Below are 19,222 nucleotides of genomic sequence, written 5' to 3' on the forward strand. Positions count from 1 at the left end.
CACCTGAATGTACCAACTACAGAACAGGCAGGAGAGCGACCTCGGGGATGAACAGCAGAGGAACTTTAGAGAGAGGAGGAGGCGGGCTTCATCCCGGGCTGTGCAACTCACTGGGTGCAAGGTACTTATTCCCTGGGCCTCAGCTTCCTCGCTGTGAAATGGGAATAATGATCCTAACCAACGCCACTGGGCGTTGTGAAGATTAGCTGGCACACACCGGCACCCAAGGAAATGATGCCTGTGGTCGTACTTAGGTGGGGGCATAAGGTGGGGGCAGCCTTTCTGAGCAATTCCCCGGCCCCTGCCTTTATACCTCCGAGATTAGGCCAAAGCCAGGGACAAACTTTGCGTCTAAATTCTCTTCACTTCCAGAAGTCCACAAAGAAAGTCATCCCTGTCCCCGGTCTTGACACCCCTTCACCCTTAACCTCGGGCCTGGCACCCCATTGTGCGCGCAGCTCAAACAAGCCCAGCTCCCACGAAGTGGCTGCCGGTACCCGGCCTGGAGGCGCCCCCTGCACTCCACTTAGGTCCGCACCGGCCGCGGGCGCCTGAGGCCCGCGGGCACGAACCGGCGGCTCCGGGCACCCCTCCGTGTGGCCGCTGGGCCAGCCCGAGCAGCGGCGGCGTCCGGCCCGGGAGGGGGCGGCTGCAGGCTCGGGGCGGCGGGGGGCGACGGCAGCCCTCCTCCCGGCTCCGACTGAGGCGGGGCGCCCCGCGCTGGCTCGCGAGGCCGCGGCCGCCTCTCCCCAGCGCGCCTGCCGGCGGTGGCGGCGTCGGCAATCCCGGCTCTTGGCACCACGCCTGGCGGCCGGCCCAGGGCGAGGAGTGGCTTCCAGGAAGCGGGCGGAGGAGCGTTCCAGCCGCGTCTCGCCGTCGCCGAGGCCCCCGCGCGCTCCGAGCGGCCCGGGCCCGGCCCCTCACGCGCTCCCCTCGTGCCCCGGCGCCCCCCGGCTCGGGCGGAGGGCGGCCGGGCGGCCGGGCGCGCCGTGCACTTGCCGGGCGGTGCAGGTGGCGGCGCGCGCCCTCCGCCGCTGGGCCCCTGCCAGCGCTGCGCTCCGCGCCCGGAGGGGGCGGGAGAGGCGGGGCGGCCCCCGTCCCAGCCCCATTTAACTGCTCGGCGGCGGCAGCGACTGCGGCGCCGCGGGCTGGAGGCCGGCGTCGGGGAACGTTCTGGTCCCGGATTCCGCACGAGGTGTTGACGGGGCCGCTCCCGCCCGCCTCTCCGCCGCGCGCGCCGGGCCCGCGCCGCCCGGGCTGCACGTCCCAGACGCGTCCACGGCGCAAGGTGGGTGTCGCGAGCTCCGCGCAGGGGTCGCGGGAAGGCTGGCCCCCCGGGGCGGGGGGAGTAAGACTCGGGGCAGCGGCCGCCGAGCAGGAGGGGGTTACTTCGCTGGTCCGGCGTCTTCCACGACCCGGGCGCTGACCCTCGCCGCGGCTCGGAGACCTCGGGTCCGCACGCTCCGCGGGGTCCTGGAGCATTCGGGGAGGGACGTGCGGGGCTCTCCGCGGGCGGGGGTGTCTCTCACTTGTGGGGGAACCCCGGAGAGTGGGGGCTTTCGGGGTTGGGCTTCCCAGGCGGAAAACGCACTGACAGCCGCCAGGAGCAGTGAGCGTCGGAAGGTCCCGCCGCCTGGCCGGTGGGTCTCGGGAGCCTGGAGCGCCAGGGGCCGCGGCGACGCGCCCGCGGGGAAAGCGAGCGTACGGTGCCGGGGACGCGCGGACGCAGGAGCCACCGCCGGGCGGCGGGCAGCGGGCAGCGGGCGGGCAGACCGCGGGGTGTGCGCCGGGGCGGCCGGGGCGAGCCGGCGAGGGGGGCGCGCGGTCCCGGGGCCCGGCACCGGCCGCCTCCCTTCGGCCCAGAGTCGCCGCCTCAGGTCGGCAACAGCAGCACATTTGCGGATCGCATTAGGCCAGGCCCTTAATGCTTTCTCCAGATGGAGAGAAGCCACCGACCCGCCCCCGGACACCGGCTCCGCCAAGGCGCCCGCGAGGCGAAGCGAGAGGCGAGTGTGACCTCGGCTTTTCCAGTCTCGACTCATACTGATTTCCCCGTAAGCTGTCAGGAGAACTCTGCAGAACCCTCCCCCCCCCCCCCCCCCCGCGGCCCTCCTGGGCGCACGGGGGCCTCCAGTGGTTCGCCCTCACCTACTTTTGGGAGGTTGTGTTGGGCCGGCGCTGAGGCTGTGCCCTCTGGACCTCCCCAGACTCAGCTCTCAGACCCCTCCGGCTGCAGGTCTGGGGTTCGGACAGTACACGGTGTCATCTGCTGGGGAAAGCCTTGAACTATCGCAAGACATGCGTTCCAGTCCCAGAGCAGTCACCATCTTGCTGTGTGACCTTAGGCAGGTCCCTTCCCCTCTCTGGGCTGGCTTGGTTGGTCTTAGATTTATTTTTGCCTGAAGTCGAAGAAGCTGGCAGGTGCCCTAATCCTTGGCTCCAGGCTGGCTTCCTGAGTAAGATGCCAGTAGCCACACCCTGCTGCTGACACATGAGCTGGAAAGTGGCTGGTGCAGAGATGTCTCAGCTTCTGAAGGGCTGGAGGTGTGGGTTGCACATGGGAGGCAGGTCCATCTGCCCTCCACATCCTGGACCTACACAAACCTTTTCAAGACATTATGGGAGGCTCAGGATCCCTCCCTCTGATTGGTCTCTTAAGTAATGGGTGCTGCCACTGGTCACAGAGCAGGTTGGAAACCAACTTTTTCTTCTTTTGTAGGCTCAAGAGAGATCCCCAGGAGGCTGGACCCCATGGCTTCCTGGCAGAGCTCCTGGTGGCTGCTGATATGGATGGTCTTCATGCACTCTGCCCTCCTGCAGGTAATATGGAGGAGAAGAAGAATGGCAGGCATCCCTCCGCTTGCTTAGGAACATTATTGTAGATCACCTAAGATGTGGTATGATTTGTGTTAATCCTATACCAAAGAGAATCTGATTTTCTCTCTTAACCTCCAGCAAACGGTATTTCTGGTTGTCTTAGCTGTAAGAATGATTCAAATTCCTTGGACCCTCTCTGAGTCCTGATCAGGGCCTGGATGCCCCTTGGATACCACGTACCAGCAATGACTTGGGGATGTGGTGGACCCTGTCTTTTCAGTCTAGAATGGCTATCTGCATGTGCCCAGGAGAGGTGAGGCTGCCAGAGTCCAGGACGCAATGAATGGGGCAGAGCCCAGGTTCTGGCATTAGCTCAGCCACTAAGTAACTAAGTAAGTATTCCGAGTTTACTTCCGTCAACACATATCACACTATTTTGCAGTCCTTTCTTTAGACTGCTGTCTTTCCCACTAGCCTGGGTAGGGGGCAGCTCATCTCTGGCATCCTTATTTGCCAACAGGGCAGACTGAAATAAAGGAGTGAAGATAGTATTGCCCGAGAGACGATAGGGAGTGGTGGAGACAGCAGCAAAGTGGATGGCACATGCTCTATGTGGTTAGAGCAGCCTCTACTCACCTCCAGCTGGTCATTGCCAAGTGGGAACTCAAGCCCGGGATTGCCATATCTTCTAATTTGTCAAGATAGCTGGACCATCCAGATTTCCTATGAAACCTCCCAGTTTTGAAAGCACTGAAAGCCAGACAAAGGCGTTTGCAGCCTGGATTTAGCCAAGCAGTTTCTAGCCCTCGGTCAGTCTCAAGGTGCGGAGCACATCTTAGTGTCGTGTCGCCAGGGCTGCTGCTAGCCCAGGACAGCCCCTTGTGGGAATTAGAACAAGGCAACCCCTCTCTTCAGACGTAATTTCTTGGGCATATGGGCTGGAAGGGCTTTAATGTCTGTTCAGTGAGGATGCACACTTGAATAAAGACACACACCATGGGATCGATTAACCAGGCTGCCTCTCTCAGTTCACTTTCTTGGACACTGTTTCTGAGCCTTTTCCAACTCCAATGCCCCATGATTTCGGTGGCTCATGAAAACTGGTTGTCGAGGTTCGGTTTCTCCCCCATCATCCCATTTTATTGACGCTGCTCCATAAGCACATTCTAATAGATGTCTTTTGTTAAGTATTTTCAGGGTGATTTTAGGGTTTCTCTAGTCAGTGAGGTGCAGTGTGGTGGCAGGTGGTGGAGACTTGCTTTTCTGTCCCATCAGCAGATCTGAACCAGGCTTTATTGCTGGTCAACTGGGGCTGAGGTTTCAAGGCTCCGCGTTTCATTTTGTCTTCTTGCACCCTATAAAATTTAAATGTGCTTTGAGGCAGTCTGTTGACCTTTGGCCAAGGGCAGTGTTTGCCCAGCTTGAATCACTCAGTGACCTCTTTTGGATTTTTCCATATCTGTGTGCCTCTGGCAGCTTTTTTTCCCTGTATGGGGCAGTGTGCGCGGGAGATCGTAAAAGGAGGGTTCAGACCACACTATCATCCACACTGCCCACTGCTTGAATCCCAGCGCCCCTGCTTCCTGACCTGTCGCACTAACTCGTCTGCATCGGTTTCGGCATGTGTAGAGAGGGGGAGCTACCTCATAGAATTGTTTGGAGGAGTTCATGCCCTGCAAGTGGAAGAAAGGAGCAGACAAAACAAAACAGTGTCTGCACGTAAGGCGTATGCAACGGACTTGAGCTCTCCGCTGCGGTCGCTGCCTTGATCGTGGTTTAAAACTGGAGCGGTGCCTGTAGTTTCTGTTGTGGTACCGTAGGGGGCGCTCGGGAGGCATCAGCGGAACAGACGGTGCTGCACCAGCTCGGAGGAGGAGGTGGGGCCCCATCTTCTCAGGGAAGTTCCCGCAGGTGAGGGGGATTGGCCAGGGCAGTCTCCCCATGGGTCGTGGGAGAATGTTCTAGTGAAGGGTCGGTCAGTCCTGAGACCCTGCTCATGGGATGGACACGTGGTTGTCTGCCTAGGATCAGCCTGGGTTTGATTCAAAGCTGCCCCTCTGGGGTATATTGGGACTTTGGCGTTTGGGCGCCTTCAGATGTTCCTCAGTGTCTCTCTCCCCTTGCCTTGTACGTGCTGCCACTAGGTGGCTGGTAGAGAATTAAAAGGCACGAGGCTGAGCCACAGGGAGCGGGGGTGTGCCAACTCCTTTAATAAAAGCTAGATTTCCTTTAATACATCAGCAGACAACTTAACCTCTTATACTCACTGACCACAAGTAACTGTGATGGATTGCAGAGCAAAGCATGAGGTCGGCAGTCTTGTGTTTTTCTAGCTTGTTCTTGAGCGTTTCTGGAGGAGCTTGCTCTTTCCCTCACCCTTCCTGTGTCACGAGCCCTGGAAGCTCCCTGTGGCTCCAGATCCTCTCCCTGGGGACCCTGGTCTTCCCCGAGAAGGCAGCTGCCTTCCTTAGCGAAATCCTGGGCGGATTCACTTTCATTTTTTTCACTTTAAAAAAAAGTCCAGTCCGGTTTAAAATTTTGATTCCCCACTTTGATTTATTTATTTGTTTTTAATTATGTTCAGTTAGCCACTGTATAGTCCATCATTAGTTTTTGGTGTAGTGTTCAGGGATTCATCAGTTGCATGTATCACCCAGTGCTCATCACAGCACGTGCCCTCCTCAATGCCCATCGCTCTGTTGCCCCCTCCCCTCTGAAACCCTCAGATTGTTTCCTGGGGTCCAGAGTCTCTCATGGTTTGTCTCCCTCTCTGATTTTCCCCCTTCGGACTTCCCTCCCTCCCCCTGTGGTCCTCCGTGCTCTCGCTTATGTCCCACTTTGATTTAAATCTCCCCTCCCTTCTGTGTCGTGTAGGGCTGACCCGGGGCTCCGGGTATGTGGAACGGGGTTGTGCTGGGGTCTCTTCTCTTCCCACCTCAACCAGCGGTGAGGACTGGCTCTGGGACACTTCTTCCTTTTAGTTATTCCGGGTCCAGCCGTCCTGGCATTGGCAACAGCAGAGGGAACGGGGACAAGAGCAGAGAGCTTCCTGTTTAACTGGATGCCTCTCTCTGGCGGACGCCGCTGTGCGTCTGGCTCTGGCGGACTCTCGTGCCCTCAGGTGGCATGTGCGGCTTCCTCGGGGGGCTCTGAGGGACCTCCCTTTGCTGGAGCAGGGGGTGCAGCCCCGCCTGCCTGTTGCAGCTGGGCTCCTCTTGCCCAGTGTGCAACTCTGTGGGCTGGGGTACCGGCAAGGTGGTTTAAACCCTGATCCATAGCATCACATACAGACTCGCCACATCACGTGTGGTGCGGCCGAAACGACGGTAGCATCGTGTGTCAACCACACTTCAGTTAGAAACAGACGCCCCCACTCCCTTTGGCGTCGTCCACTCGATCCGAAGGAAATGCACGCGTCCTTGCTGTGCGGCTAGTGGAGGCATCGGATTCTCCACGCCACCTCCTCTCTCGGGCTGCCAGGCCCCTTCAGTTCCCCACTCCCTGCTCGGAGGCGGGTGTCTGCCTGATGTTGGTCACTCTCTTTAGAATGTGGGGTGCTTGGCGCCTCTCCGTCACCGATGGCCAATGTTTCGGCGCTGGGAAAGGTCCCACTGGCAAAGGGCCCGATGAGTATTGTGACGTAAAGTTCGACGCCCCAGCTCTAGGCTTAGGGCCAGGGCTAGTGTTGCTGGGAATTGTGGTCCCAGTGATTCGATTTCAGTGGTTCTGCTCGGAAGTTTTAAGGGTTGCTGTTTCAGGTGGTTCTTGGTGGTTCTGGTCTCAGGGGTTCTCTCTGGCATCGTTTTTGGTCTTGGTGTAATTTCCGGTCTGTAGCCATCGTTCCGGTTTCCTCAGTTCTGGAATCGGGAGGGGTTCTGGTCTCGGTGATTCTGGATATTTGGGTGGCTCGGGTCTTGACGGCAGTGTTGTCTGGGTGGCTGTCGTCCTGGTGCAGGTGCTGGTTTTCGTAGTTCTCGTCCTGGTGTTGGTTCTGGCCTCGGCAGTGGTTCCCCCCTTCTGACACCACAGACGTTCGTCCCGACCTTTTAGCTTTCACCCCATCCCCTTTATATCAGGAGGCAGAATCCAAGCGTGGGCGGTTGTCACGAGGTGCAGAAATCCACCACCTCCTCAGAACCACTCTCCTGATGTAGGAGAAGGCGGGTGGTGGACTCAGACGGCAGCCCAGGTCGGTGTCCTCTCGAGTGACTTGGGTCGTGCGTGAGCAGCGGTTAGACAGCGGTCAACACTTGTAGTCCCTCGTCACAGAGTGAGTTCTGCCACACTGGTGAGGTCCTGGTATAACCGCTTCTCATCTCCTTACTCTCCTCTGCGTGATCCCCCATCTTCAGAACTCCCCAGCCAAGCTCTGTGACCCTGTTCCTGCTGGCCCCCCAGCTAGACAAGAGGTTTCGGAGAATGACAGTGAACTGATTGACCTCCTTGCCATAGCTTGACCTTCCGTGTCTAGCAGCACTGACCACTAGCGGGTAAGTTATGCACAGAGACACTTCAATGGTAGAAAAAGAGGAGATCTGGATTAATTGAAGGAGAAGCAAAATGGAAAATTGACCTTGCTACTCCCACCCAGATAGTAACTATTAGTGTTTTCATGTGTAATCTTCCAGACTTGTTCTGTGCATAAATATGATATAAATACATGTGTTATGTTCTGATAAATGGGATCACGCTACAGTTACTGCTACACATCGTTTTCGGTGTATCGCGAATATCTTCACATGTCAGTATATATGTTACGAGTGAAACGGCTATGTTCACTGTTCTTATGGATATCCCATGATACCATAATTTGTTGAAGCACATTATTTCTTCATTTGACATTTCGGTTGTTTCTAGGATGGTTCGTTCACTGGTGTTTGCCATCAGCCACCTGTAATGAACATCTTATGCTCACATCTTTGTTACTTATTTGAATAGTCCTTAAAATAACTTTTTCCTTAGTTGGCTGTGCTTTGCTACACATTTGACACACCCTTGTGGGCCTTTTTCTCTTCGTCCAGTTTTGCTCTAGGTAGAGTTCTTCCAGAGCTTTCGGTTTTATGTCTTAAAGGTACTCTCTGAGTAACCTCACCCTCCACAGTGATTTTGGATGCAGATTCCACACTGTGTGGGACGCTCAGGAAGGAGCCTGAGTGGAAAGACCTCAGCCTGTCCTGGAGGCAGGGTCCACCTTATTACCAAGTTGCCCCTGAGGTCTGTAACTGCAGGATGGAGTCACTGGGTAGATCCCATGAAAATCCAGTGGAAGGATGAAGGGGAGCCCTGTCCTTGTTTGTCATAGGTGACACCTGACTCCTCTCTCTTTCTGCCTCTCTCACCTTCCCATCTCTGGCTTTTTAAAAAAGCTGCTCAGTTCCAGAGTTCTGCACTTGGCCTGTTCTTTCTCTCTTCCCACGCTCTCTCCAGGCACCTCCCATCACTCCTCTGGTTTTCTTTCCAGCGGCTTCTGCCTGGGATTTATCACCAGGGGGATCCAGATCTCATAGTCATCCACGCCTTGAAATGTTCTCTTCCAGGAAGGTTCTACATACACTGAAAAGATAAAAAGATGTCTTCTATTTTACTCTAACGTCTAAACATAAACATTGGAAATAAAACACAATTTTGATAAGTCTGTTTTGGTTTTCCTTTCTTTCTTTTCGAAACTCAAAAACCTCTCCAAATGGAAGAGGCCCCGTATCTCTGATAGGCTTCTGTCTGCCTCTTCCAAGAGCTGCACATCAGCATATCCAGGAGCTACTAGCCACCTCCTCTGGGCTACTCCCGATGGGGGGTGGGGGCTCAAACACAATACTTCCTAAACGGAAGTCGTCATCCCCCCTGCCCCCAACTCCATCTCAATGCTTAGATTCTCCCTCACCTGGTCATTTGAGCCAGAATCCTGGGCTCTCTCTAGCTGCATTCTTCTTTGTTGCCCTGCCCTGTACCCATTCTGTCACTAACTTGTATTTGTGCCATCTTAGAACTCGTTTCTTAAATCTGTGTCCACCCCTCTGCTTCCACGGATACCATATGTTTGAAGAGTAAGGTCCATGGCGGCACGGGGTATGAAATCAGGTTGGGCAAAGGCAGTTTGTGGTTATACTGGAGAGGACCTCAGCGAGCATGCTATGTAAGTCAATAATAAGGAGAACTTTATTCAAGGGGCAGCCTGGAGTCCTGTGGGTGTTCAGGAGGTGATGGGAGGCACCATGAGGGTATCTCCACTGGACCGCTGGTGATGCCCTTGAGCAGAGGATACTTGGAAGGCAGCTAGCCCTGGTCCAGGCTGGTAATAATGAGACCTTCAACTCAGTTCACAAGAGCGCACGGGTGGGAGTTAGCCGTAGGCAAGAGGGTGAGTAGGGAAACCATTTTAGAACCTGAGGAGGCAGATCCTGACAAGTGATTACCGTGGGGTTGAGAATGAGAGAGAGGGAAGAAGTGAAGATTCCTTCAGGTTTTGAACAAGTTTTAGGGACGAGTGAACGTGAAAGTTGACCCTGATCTTGTGAAATGGTGATGTTTGAAGGCGCAGTTTCAGGGCAAGATGTGGGTTACAGAAGCTGAGGCACTGAGAAAGGAAATGTGTGATGCTCTTTGAGACGGAAGCAGGGTCATTAGCAAGGTTGTTCTGGGCAAGGTGAACATTTCAGTATATATGTACTCCACAGGGAAGCATCCAGGAGAAAAGAAAGGATTTAAGATACAAGAGGAAAAAACCACTTATATGTAATTGCTGCGTAACAGAAAAGTGGGCCATGTTCCCCCACTGCCTTGCTAATGGATCTTAAAGCACCGGAGCTAACATCTTATAGAAACCACATTTCAAGGTTTATGATTGTGATTGCTTGCAGTTTATTTTTACAAAGATGCTAATTTCCATAAATAGCATGGAAGCATAAAGCAATTTCCTCTCCCAAGTATTTTATGCCATTACTTTCTGGAATTTGTCATCACTGAACAGCTCCAGCCAATGTATGCTATAAATTATTGTGGTCAAATACTCAGAAATGCATTTGTCCTCCAAGTCTTCATTTATAAATATAGTAGCCTTTTATTTTGAAAATAATTTAGAAAAAGGAAGAATACCTATTTTATTAATAAAACTCATTTACAGTATTAAAGGACTCTTCAAATTCTCTTTACTCTCTTTTCAAATTTCCATTGTGTGTTTTTCCTGCTTTAAAAACATAAAATATATTTATTAAAAAATGTGGAAAGCATGGAAAGATAAAGATGCAAAAATAATCTTTAATTCTACCAATTGTTAGGATTTTGTTGTATACATATATTCCTAATATTCTTCCTAGAATATTAACATATATGCATCTTTAAAAAAGTCATTATACTGTATTTTGATTATAATTTTTTAAAGATTTAACAATGTGAGGAATATTTCCATATGTCCTTAAATATTTTTCCTCTAATAATATATAAGGTCTTCCTAGTACTGCATCATTTTTATTAAGTAATTCTTTACTGCTAAAACTTTAGGTCGATCAGTTTTTTGCTGTTACAAATAATGCTGCTACAAAAATGCATGCATATCCGTCCTTGCTCACATTTGTGATCATTTTCTTTGAAAACATTTCTAGAAAATGTATTAGTTGAGACATAATCTGGGGAGGTGGTCAAAAGCTGTGTGCAGTTTTAGGACCTTAAATTTACACTATCAGGTTCTCTTTCAGAAAGCTTCTCTCAATGTGTACGCTTACTTTGCGGTAGTTGGCGATATAAGGTTTAAGGAAGTCTTAGTAGTGAGAGATTCTTAAAAATACTTTTGGGCCATTTCTATTACTGGTTTTGTGTAAGGTTTCCTTAAGACATTAGAAATAGTATAACAGATTTTATATTCCTATTTTTGCCAATTTTTTTATATTGAGAACTTTTTATTAATTTGTAAGTGTTCTGTTCTTTATATATAAAGAATATTAACCTTTTGTCTTTCATATGTTGCAAATAATTTTCCCATTTTGTCATGAATATTTTATTTTTATCTATGTTTTGGATACACTGACATTTACAATTTTCAAGCCATCTACTCTAGGAGTCTCTTAATTTAAGAGCTCTTTGCCTCTGCCCCATGCTTAGAAATAACATCATACTGAGAGAAAATATATACTTATATGTGTCTTCTTCTAGTCTTTTTAAAAGATCATTAACATTTTAATTTTAGAATGTATTTATTTATTTATTCTGCTGGTCTCTTCCTGTGCTAATACCATATTTTTAAACAAGCTACTTTCCTGTAGCTTTGTAGCGTGTTCAGTAACTATTAAGGCAAGACCTCTCTTCATTATTATAGTTTTGACTAATCCAGAAGGTCTTTCAAATGATTTGGTCAAGTTCCAAGAACAAAAATCCTGTTTTTTTAAAAAGGGATTTGGCATAATGGGGAAGTTACCAGAGTTCTTTCGCTCAAAACTACACAAGACAAACAACAAAAAGAACAAGTTTATCTTCAGTGAAATAAAGAAATGGTACTAGCCCCCCAACACAAACTATGAAGTATTTTTTTTTTTGAGTACTGTTGAACGTAGATGTGAGAGAGAGGATCCTGAAGGTGGATATGTGTCTCCTTGGATTGGGAGCAGGACAGAGATTTCCCTAAGGGTGACTGTCACAAATTGTGCCTGTCTAATAAACTTCTGGTAAGAACAGTGAAATTGGGGGCCCTGATGGGACTCGAAAGAAGTGGGTATTGTCCCCGAAGAGGTCTTACCTGACACCAAAAATGGTAAGCAACCCAAAGTTGAAGGGGAAAATTGTTGACACAGTTTTTTTGGTCTAGGTGCTCAAGGTGACCTTCTGCAGAGAGAGGCTGCTGAAGGTGAAGGGGAGAAGGTGGGGAGAGGGAGCAGTACTTTCCAGAACGAAGAGCTGTGGGTTAAGGGGCTTCCTGTGGACCTCATTGACTTTCCAGTGTTGACAATAAAAGAAAGATGTTGCTCTAGAGACAAGGAAAGAGCTTAGTTAGTAAGAGGATGAGCCAGACGCCAAAGGAGAATTGAAGCGCCAGATTGCTCTAGTTCATTCGGTCTTGTACTCACATCCTTCTGCTGTTCTTCAGCAGCAGCTGGCCCTGTGAGGAATGACACAGACACAATGTCTAAGGAACTGGGAACGTGCCAGACAGAGTGGGTATTCTACAAGATGAAATATAAACAAACAAATAAATGATATCCTCCAGTTCCATCCTGTGAATTGTGTAAGACTGTTGAATCACAGACCTGTACCTCTGAAACAAATAATACATTATATGATTAAAAAAAAAAAAAGAAGAAGATAGCAGGAGGGGAAGAATGAAGGGGGGGATATCGGAGGGGGAGACGAACCATGAGAGACGATGGACTCTGAGAAACAAACTGAGGGTTCTAGAGGGGAGGGGGGTGGGGGGATGGGTTAGCCTGGTGATGGGTATTAAAGAGGGCACGTTCTGCACGGAGCACTGGGTGTTATGCACAAACAATGAATCATGGAACACTACATCAAAAACTAATGATGTAATGTATGGTGATTAACATAACATAATAATAATAAAAAAATGATAATAGAAAAATGATGAGGGGATCCAACGTACGTATAGTTAATATCTCTTAAAAAGAACAAAGCACAAAAAATTCAATGATACAATTAAAGAAAACTTTTCTCACCTTTTTCCTGAGGTCTTTGTAAATATCGATTCTGGACCTTTCGGCGTTGAGTATTACTGAAGAGAACTCTGTGGCCAGTACTGATTTTTTTCCCCTTGTACGTCCTCACTTTGTCTGCCATGATATCTAACATGATTTCTTCTTTATTCTGTCTTAAATTTTCATCTAGATGTGATGTAAATTATTTTGTTGTAAACAGTTTTTTTCTCTTCGTAAGTGTGTGTTGTGTGTTCAGGAAAGGTTTTTTAGTGTGGGCTTCAAATTTGTAATGTTTTTATTTTTTAATTTTTGCCATTCTTTTTCTAAGCTCACTTTTTTGTTGTCAAGTGTTTTCTTTATACTTTTATATTTCCACCTGAGCTTTTTGAAAGAGAGATCATTTATCTGTGACTGTTGTTTTGAGAAATTTATCTAGTGATACATGTTTATACATGTTCATTGACCACATTTGCCTATGTTTCTATTTTTATTTTTTGCTTATGTTTCTATTTTTAAAATTGTATTCATTGATCTTGTGAGGGTTCCGTTCTGATAGGGATTTTTTTTTTTTTTTTTTTTTTTTTGGTAATGGGGCTCTGCTCCATATGTCTCTCACCCTCCTTGGTTAGGCTAGCCGACTAGCCAGGGTATGTTCTTCTCTTGATGATAACAGACACACATGAGAATAGGTCCAAATGCACAAGGGTCTTTCTTGTGCCTTCTACTTGAGTCATTTTTGCTAACATCCCATTGGCCAAAGCAACTCACATAGCTGAAGCCATGGTCAGGGGGTAGGGAAGTACCTTTACCTACTGTGAAGTCAGGGCAGAGTTAAAAGGCCAAGCCCCAAATCACTAGAGTAGGCAAGTGTGCTCTTCCCATAGAGATTATGTGGGTATGTGTTTGTGTGTGTGGGGGGGGTAGGGGTAGGAGTGAATATTTTCAAATACTCTAATTTGATCTGGCAAATCCAGGCTTTTCTTTTTTTAAAAGTTTTTATTTTAACTCCAGTTAACATACAGTGTGATATTAGTTTCAGGTGTACAATATAGTGATTCAACACTTCCATACATCACCCAGTGCTCATCACGACAGGTGCCCTCCTTAATTCCCATCCCCTATTTCTTCCACCCCCCACCCCCCCGCCCCCCCACTGGTAGCCATCAGTTTGTTCTCTATACTTAAGTCTGTTTCTTGGTTCATCTCTCTCTCTCTCCCCCCCTTTGTTCATTTGTTTTGTTTCTTAAATTCCACATATGAGTGAAATCATATGATATTTGTCTTTATCTGAATGACCTATTTTGCTTAGCATTATACTCGCTAGCTCTGTCCATGTCACTGCAAATGGAAAGATTCATTCTTTTTTATGGCTGAATAATATTCCAGGGAGTGCGTGCGTGCATGTGTGTGCGTGTGTGTGACATCTTTATCCATTCATCAATCAGTGGACACAATGCCAAGCTTTTCAGTGAAGGTAGTAGAGCTCTGGAGAGCATCCTTTAATCACTACACTTACACCCTCATCGGAAGCAAATATTACTGAATTGGGAAATTGTAGCAAAGTTTCACTTCAACGATGTAAAGCTAGCCAGGAAGAAGTACATTTTACAATATGTGTACATGTATTCATGTTACTGGAACAAAAGTTTCAAGAAACAATTCTTATCATTTCTATGAAGGATTCATTGCGATAATTGCTTTTTTACCCATTCCATTCAAATTGATCCCATGGAAAAAAAATGGCTGGTTAAAACCCAATAGATTAATTTCATAACCCACTAATGGGCTATATTTACAGTTTGAGAAGACACTGCCCTGGTTAATAGACCTCCATATTCTGTGATACTTGGCTGGAGGGAGAGGGTTGATAAATGAGACAGACTCCCAGCACAGCTCCCAGATTCTGGCTGGCCATCACCTAGAGTAGCTCTGATCTCCTGGGGCGTCATGTTCCCCTGCTGAACTGACTGTTGCCAGTGGTATACACATAAAGCTGTAATAGCCAGCATGCTTGGTTATCAGGGCTCTTCAGAGAGATCTAGATGACCATATTCTTTGACTTCCCTGACCTACTAACACAATGAATCATATTAATGGGATCCCTAATATTGAATTATCCTTGTGTTCCTAGCATTAACCGTACTTGGCCATGATATATTATCTTTTTAATATTCAACTGGATTTGGTTTCCAAATAGTTTGTTGAAAACTACTACATCTGTATTCATAAGTAATGTTGGTGAGTACTATATTTTTCAGGTTTTTATATCAGGATTTTTGTTAACTTCAAAAAATGTGTTGGAGCATTTTCCATCATTTTCTTTTCTTTTCTGGGTCAGCTTAAATAGCACAGGAATAACCTGTTCCTTGAAGATGTGAAAGAACTTGTTAGTAAATGGGGCATAGAACCTTTTTTGGGAGACTATTCTCTGACAGCTTTTTTTTTACTTTCTATATGATTATTGGATTATTCAGGTTTTCTCCTATGTCTTTAATCAATTTTGGTGATGTACCTTTCCCTAGAAACTTTGTTTCATCAAAAATTAAAAATGTTGTGGGGCAGAGGGAGGTATTTTGTCATTTTTCAAAATTTTTTAAAATTTTGCTTTCATTTCTGACTTTTTTCTTCACTGAACAGAGTCTTTACATTTTAAGTTTTGAAATGCTGACTTTTGAAGTGCTCAATTTCACGAATGTGGCAAGGATAGCTGACATTTTGACGTTTTTCTAAATTTCCATGGGTAGTTGACTATAAATTATATTCCCTGGATTAGGGGATGCTGTTCTATTATCCCCTGTCTTTCTTCTGATCCTTCTCATCTGCTGTTAACTCACTCCCTACACTGAGTCCTACTGAGCCCTGGAGAGGAGCAGTCGACCTATTTTCTTCTTGTCTCCTGCTGATCTTTGTCTTCAGGAGCCCCCCGTTCCCCCTTCCAAGTGCTTGTCTCGCTATTTTCATAAACAGAGATAGTTCTCTCCTTGAGAGGAACAATGGGTCCAGCTGTTGGGTAAAATTGAATTCTGCTTCCCCATTTGCTGATGATCTTGGCCTCCCGGTTGTTTTTTTAGTTTTTCCAATATTATCCATAATGAAATCTTCAACATTTTGGTACACAAATATTTTAATTACCCATTTGTGCCAGTTCACACTCCCATGAGTTTCCCTGGGAGATTGCCCATGTCACCATACACTCACTAAAAAATGTTGTCTGTTTCATTTTAAACTGCATCACCCTTAAATCTAGATGGAAGTGGCCACCTTGGTTTTCAGAGCCTGGAATTCTGAGGGTTGATGTAGCTCATTTAGGGGTACATATTAAGCTATGTTAGAAAATGAATAAACTAGTAGGAGTTTATAATTTATGAAAAAAAGGGGCCCATACTGTTAAAGTCCAAAAATAAGGTACTCATAAGTTAGGGGTGTGTGTGGATAAAATTACGAGCAAAACTTGTGGTTGCTCAGTGGGATCTGGACTTCTGGGACTCCAGATGAGTCTGGAAAGAAGAAAGCACTGTCAGAATTTTCCACTGGGGTGAAGGTAGGGCTTGTGAAGACTGCCTTCTGCTTGTTTGCTTCTGTTTGTTGGCTTGGATGATTGCCCATTTGCCGGGACTGAAGATTGAAGGAACTGATGGTAAGAAGCCAGCCCAGGGGTGAGGGGCATAGCTGTCCTTCTGGAGGAAGGTTGCCCATTTGTTGGCAATAACTTTTGGTCATACTAAGCTCGGGTTGGGAGGGGAGAGAGGGGGAAATGTGTGGGATGGCCAGATTGAAGCAGGTCCAATACCCTGTGGCTAGTTAAAGCAAATTCCTTTCAAGGCACACTTTACATGTAAAATGTAGAGCTTTCTTTCCATGGAGCAGTGGTCACAGGAACCATGGCCCTTAATACTCCCTCCTCCATGGCCCTCTGATGAAAGAAGACCTTCCCAGACCCTGGTCGAGGTCTCATGCTTTGCCTCATGCTTCAGGTTGGGCTTTGTGGCCTTGCGTCTTGGAGGAAGCCCAGTGGCTTTGAGCTGACCTTCAAACCCTCCTTTCTATCCTTGGGAGGTCCAGCATGTGGCAGGCATCAATGTTCACTGCTTTGGGGGTGGAGCACTTATGCTGCACACTCTGTAAACACTTTCTGGGATGCATTAGCAATTGCCCTTGTGAGAGCCAGGAAAGCTTTCGGTGCACAGAGTAGGGAAGGAACGCGTGGAGTGGCAGGCGGCCATGCTCTGGTGGGTTCTGTTCAGGCCCCGATGTGAGGAGGCTGCTTACCTGGCTCGTGCCCACTGTGTACCTGGGTGCTGACTGCTGGTGCCTGGTAGGTCCTTAGCAACGTACTTAGCAACCTGACACTTTAACAGACAATGGAAAGATTTGGGGTGGGGGGAGGGAAGAGCCCAACCCAATGCTGTGGAATGAGCTAGCTATGGTTTATTACGTAGCTAATTGATGAAACTAATAAATAGGCTCATGCACATGTGTGTGCACACAGCAACACAGATGGTGTGCTGATGCAGCCCTCGGTCCTTCCTCAGTGGGGCGTTGGTGAATCCCTGGAGAGTGACAGGCCAGAGTCTCTGTCCTTTCTGGCCTCATTCTGATTTTTTTCTATGCTGCCTGCTGATCCACTTTGGTGCCCACCCCAGGACACAGGTGTTTCAAGCCAGCCTTGGCTCCCAGAGTTCTCCCTTGGCTAGCCCTTGAGTGGTTTCCTGGAGGGAATTAACAGATTTTTCCATTCTAGTAATAACCAAGGGAAGCTTGTCCTTCAAAAGACACATGGCACCCAGGACATGGGCATCTTTCTGTAGCTCATGTGGAAGTACTCACTGAGCTCAGAGCTCTGTTCTTTAATGTAAGACTGTGGGATTAGCACATCATTCCGAGATTCAATTAACAATCTACTGACTGACAATCCCTGATGAGATCAAGAAGGAAGGAGCTCAATGGAAATTACTACGAGACCGGAGTTGGCAGTAGAAGTGCATGTGTAGTCCTAATCTGCGTTCAGCATTTAGAATTCAGAGATTCTTCTCTGCTTTCTCTTTAGTAGTAAGTTGAGTTATATACAAAGGAGTTGTAGCTTCTGTGGTACGCTAGAATTCCCTCTGTGGGGTATGTTTGCAAGTATTTTCTCCTGGTCTGTAGCTTGATCTCTTAAAAGCCTCTTAATTAGGGTCTTTTGTAGACCAAAAGTTTTTAATTTTGATGAAGTTCAGTTTATCACTTTTTTTCATTTGTGGATCATGGTGTTTGGTGGTGTGGCTAAGAACTCCGCACAGCTCTGTGTTCTGAAGATTTTCTCCCATGCTTTCTTCTAGAAGTTTTATATTTTTACACTTTGTGTTTAAATTTGTGTTTCATTTTGAATTAATTTTTGTATAAGGTATGAGGTTAAGGCTAAGGCTTACTTTTGCCTATAGATATCCAAAGGCTCCCGCGTCATTTGTTGGAAAAACTCTCCTTCTTCCGCTGAATTACTTTTGCTCCTTTGTCAGAAATCAATTGGGAATATCTGTGTGGGTTTACTTCCAGACTATATTTTGTTCCATTGAGCTATATGTCTATCCCTCCACCAATAAGACACTACTTGTGTTACTGTAGCTATATAACAAGTATTGAAATTGAGTACAATGCTCCTTCCTACTTTATTCTTCTTTATCACGATTATTTAAGTTATTCTAGTTCCTTTGCATTTTCATATAAATTTTGGATAAGCTTGTCTATATATACAAAAAAACCTTGCTGGAATTTTTTTGTTGTTGTTCTTTTTCTTTAAATTCTTTATTGTTATGTTAGTCACCATACATTACATTGTTAGTTTTTGATGCAGTGTTCCATGATTCATTGTTTGTGCATAACACCCAGTGCTCCACGCAGAACGTGCCCTCTTTAATACCCATCTCCACGCTAATCCATCCCCCCACCCCCTCCCCTCTAGAACCCTCAGTTTGTTTTTCAGAGTCCATCATGTCTCACGGTTTGTCTCCCCCTCCGACTTCCCCCCTTCATTCTTCCCCTCCTGCTATCTTCTTATTTTTTCTTTTTTTTTTTTTTAAAGATTTTTATTTATTCATGAGAGAGAGAGAGAGAAGCAGAGGGAGAAGCAGGCTCCCAAGGAGCAGGGAGCCCGATGCGGGACTCGATCCCAGGATGCTGGGATCATGACCCGAGCCGAAGGCAGACGCTTAACCATATGAGCCACCCAGGCGCCCCTCTTCTTTTTTCTTAACATATATTGCATTATTTGTTTCAGAGGTACAGCTCTGTGATTCAACAGTCTTGCACAATTCACAGCGCTTACCATAGCACATACCCTCCCCAATGTCTGTCACCCAGCCACCCCATCCCTCCCACCCCCCACCACTCCAGCAACCCTCAGTTTGTTTCCTGAGATTAAGAATTCCTCATATCAGTGAGGTCATATGATACATGTCTTTCTCTGATTGACTTATTTAACTCACTTGCTGGAATTTTGATAGGAATTGTGTTAAACCTATTGGTCAGTTTGAGGAAGGATTAACATCTTAATTATGTTGAGTCTTCCAATCCATGAACATGGTCTGACTTTTTATTGTTTACATAGATTTTGACTTCTTTTGTAAGTGTTTTGTAAAATTTTGAACATGTCTCTTAGATTTGTACCTAAATAGTTCGTACTTTTTTGGAATGGCTGTAAATGGTGTTGGGGTTTCCATTTCATTATCCACATGTTAGTTGCTAATACATAGGAAAACAATTGATTTTTGTGGATTGCTCTTGTGCCCTGTAGC

At 47.4% G+C, this 19,222-nt stretch overlaps 2 protein-coding genes across 5 annotated transcripts in view; one reads left to right on the forward strand and one right to left on the reverse strand.

The window, feature by feature from the left end:
• Positions 1-459: 459 nt before the first annotated feature.
• Positions 460-1,896, reverse strand: LOC118357077 (translation initiation factor IF-2-like). Its single transcript, XM_035728078.1, has one exon. The coding sequence runs from the start codon at positions 1,894-1,896 to the stop codon at positions 460-462; it is 1,437 nt and encodes a 478-aa protein (XP_035583971.1).
• Positions 1,162-19,222, forward strand: part of ADAMTSL3 (ADAMTS like 3) — a 368,889-nt gene continuing 350,828 nt past the window's right edge. For all 4 annotated transcript variants that reach the window (XM_027571545.2, XM_027571543.2, XM_027571546.2 and 1 more), the window contains exons 1-2: positions 1,162-1,288; positions 2,720-2,820. In XM_027571545.2, coding sequence (XP_027427346.2) covers positions 2,752-2,820 — 69 coding nt within the window. In that variant the 5' untranslated portion in view covers positions 1,162-1,288; positions 2,720-2,751. The remainder of the gene's footprint in view (positions 1,289-2,719; positions 2,821-19,222) is intronic.

The sequence above is a fragment of the Zalophus californianus genome, chromosome 6, assembly GCF_009762305.2.
Source record: "Zalophus californianus isolate mZalCal1 chromosome 6, mZalCal1.pri.v2, whole genome shotgun sequence".
NCBI lineage: Eukaryota > Metazoa > Chordata > Mammalia > Carnivora > Otariidae > Zalophus > Zalophus californianus.

Excerpts from the sequence above, each read along its gene's own strand:
- LOC118357077 (XM_035728078.1), bottom strand. The coding sequence starts at position 1,896 with ATGTGCTGCTGTTGCCGACCTGAGGCGGCGACTCTGGGCCGAAGGGAG.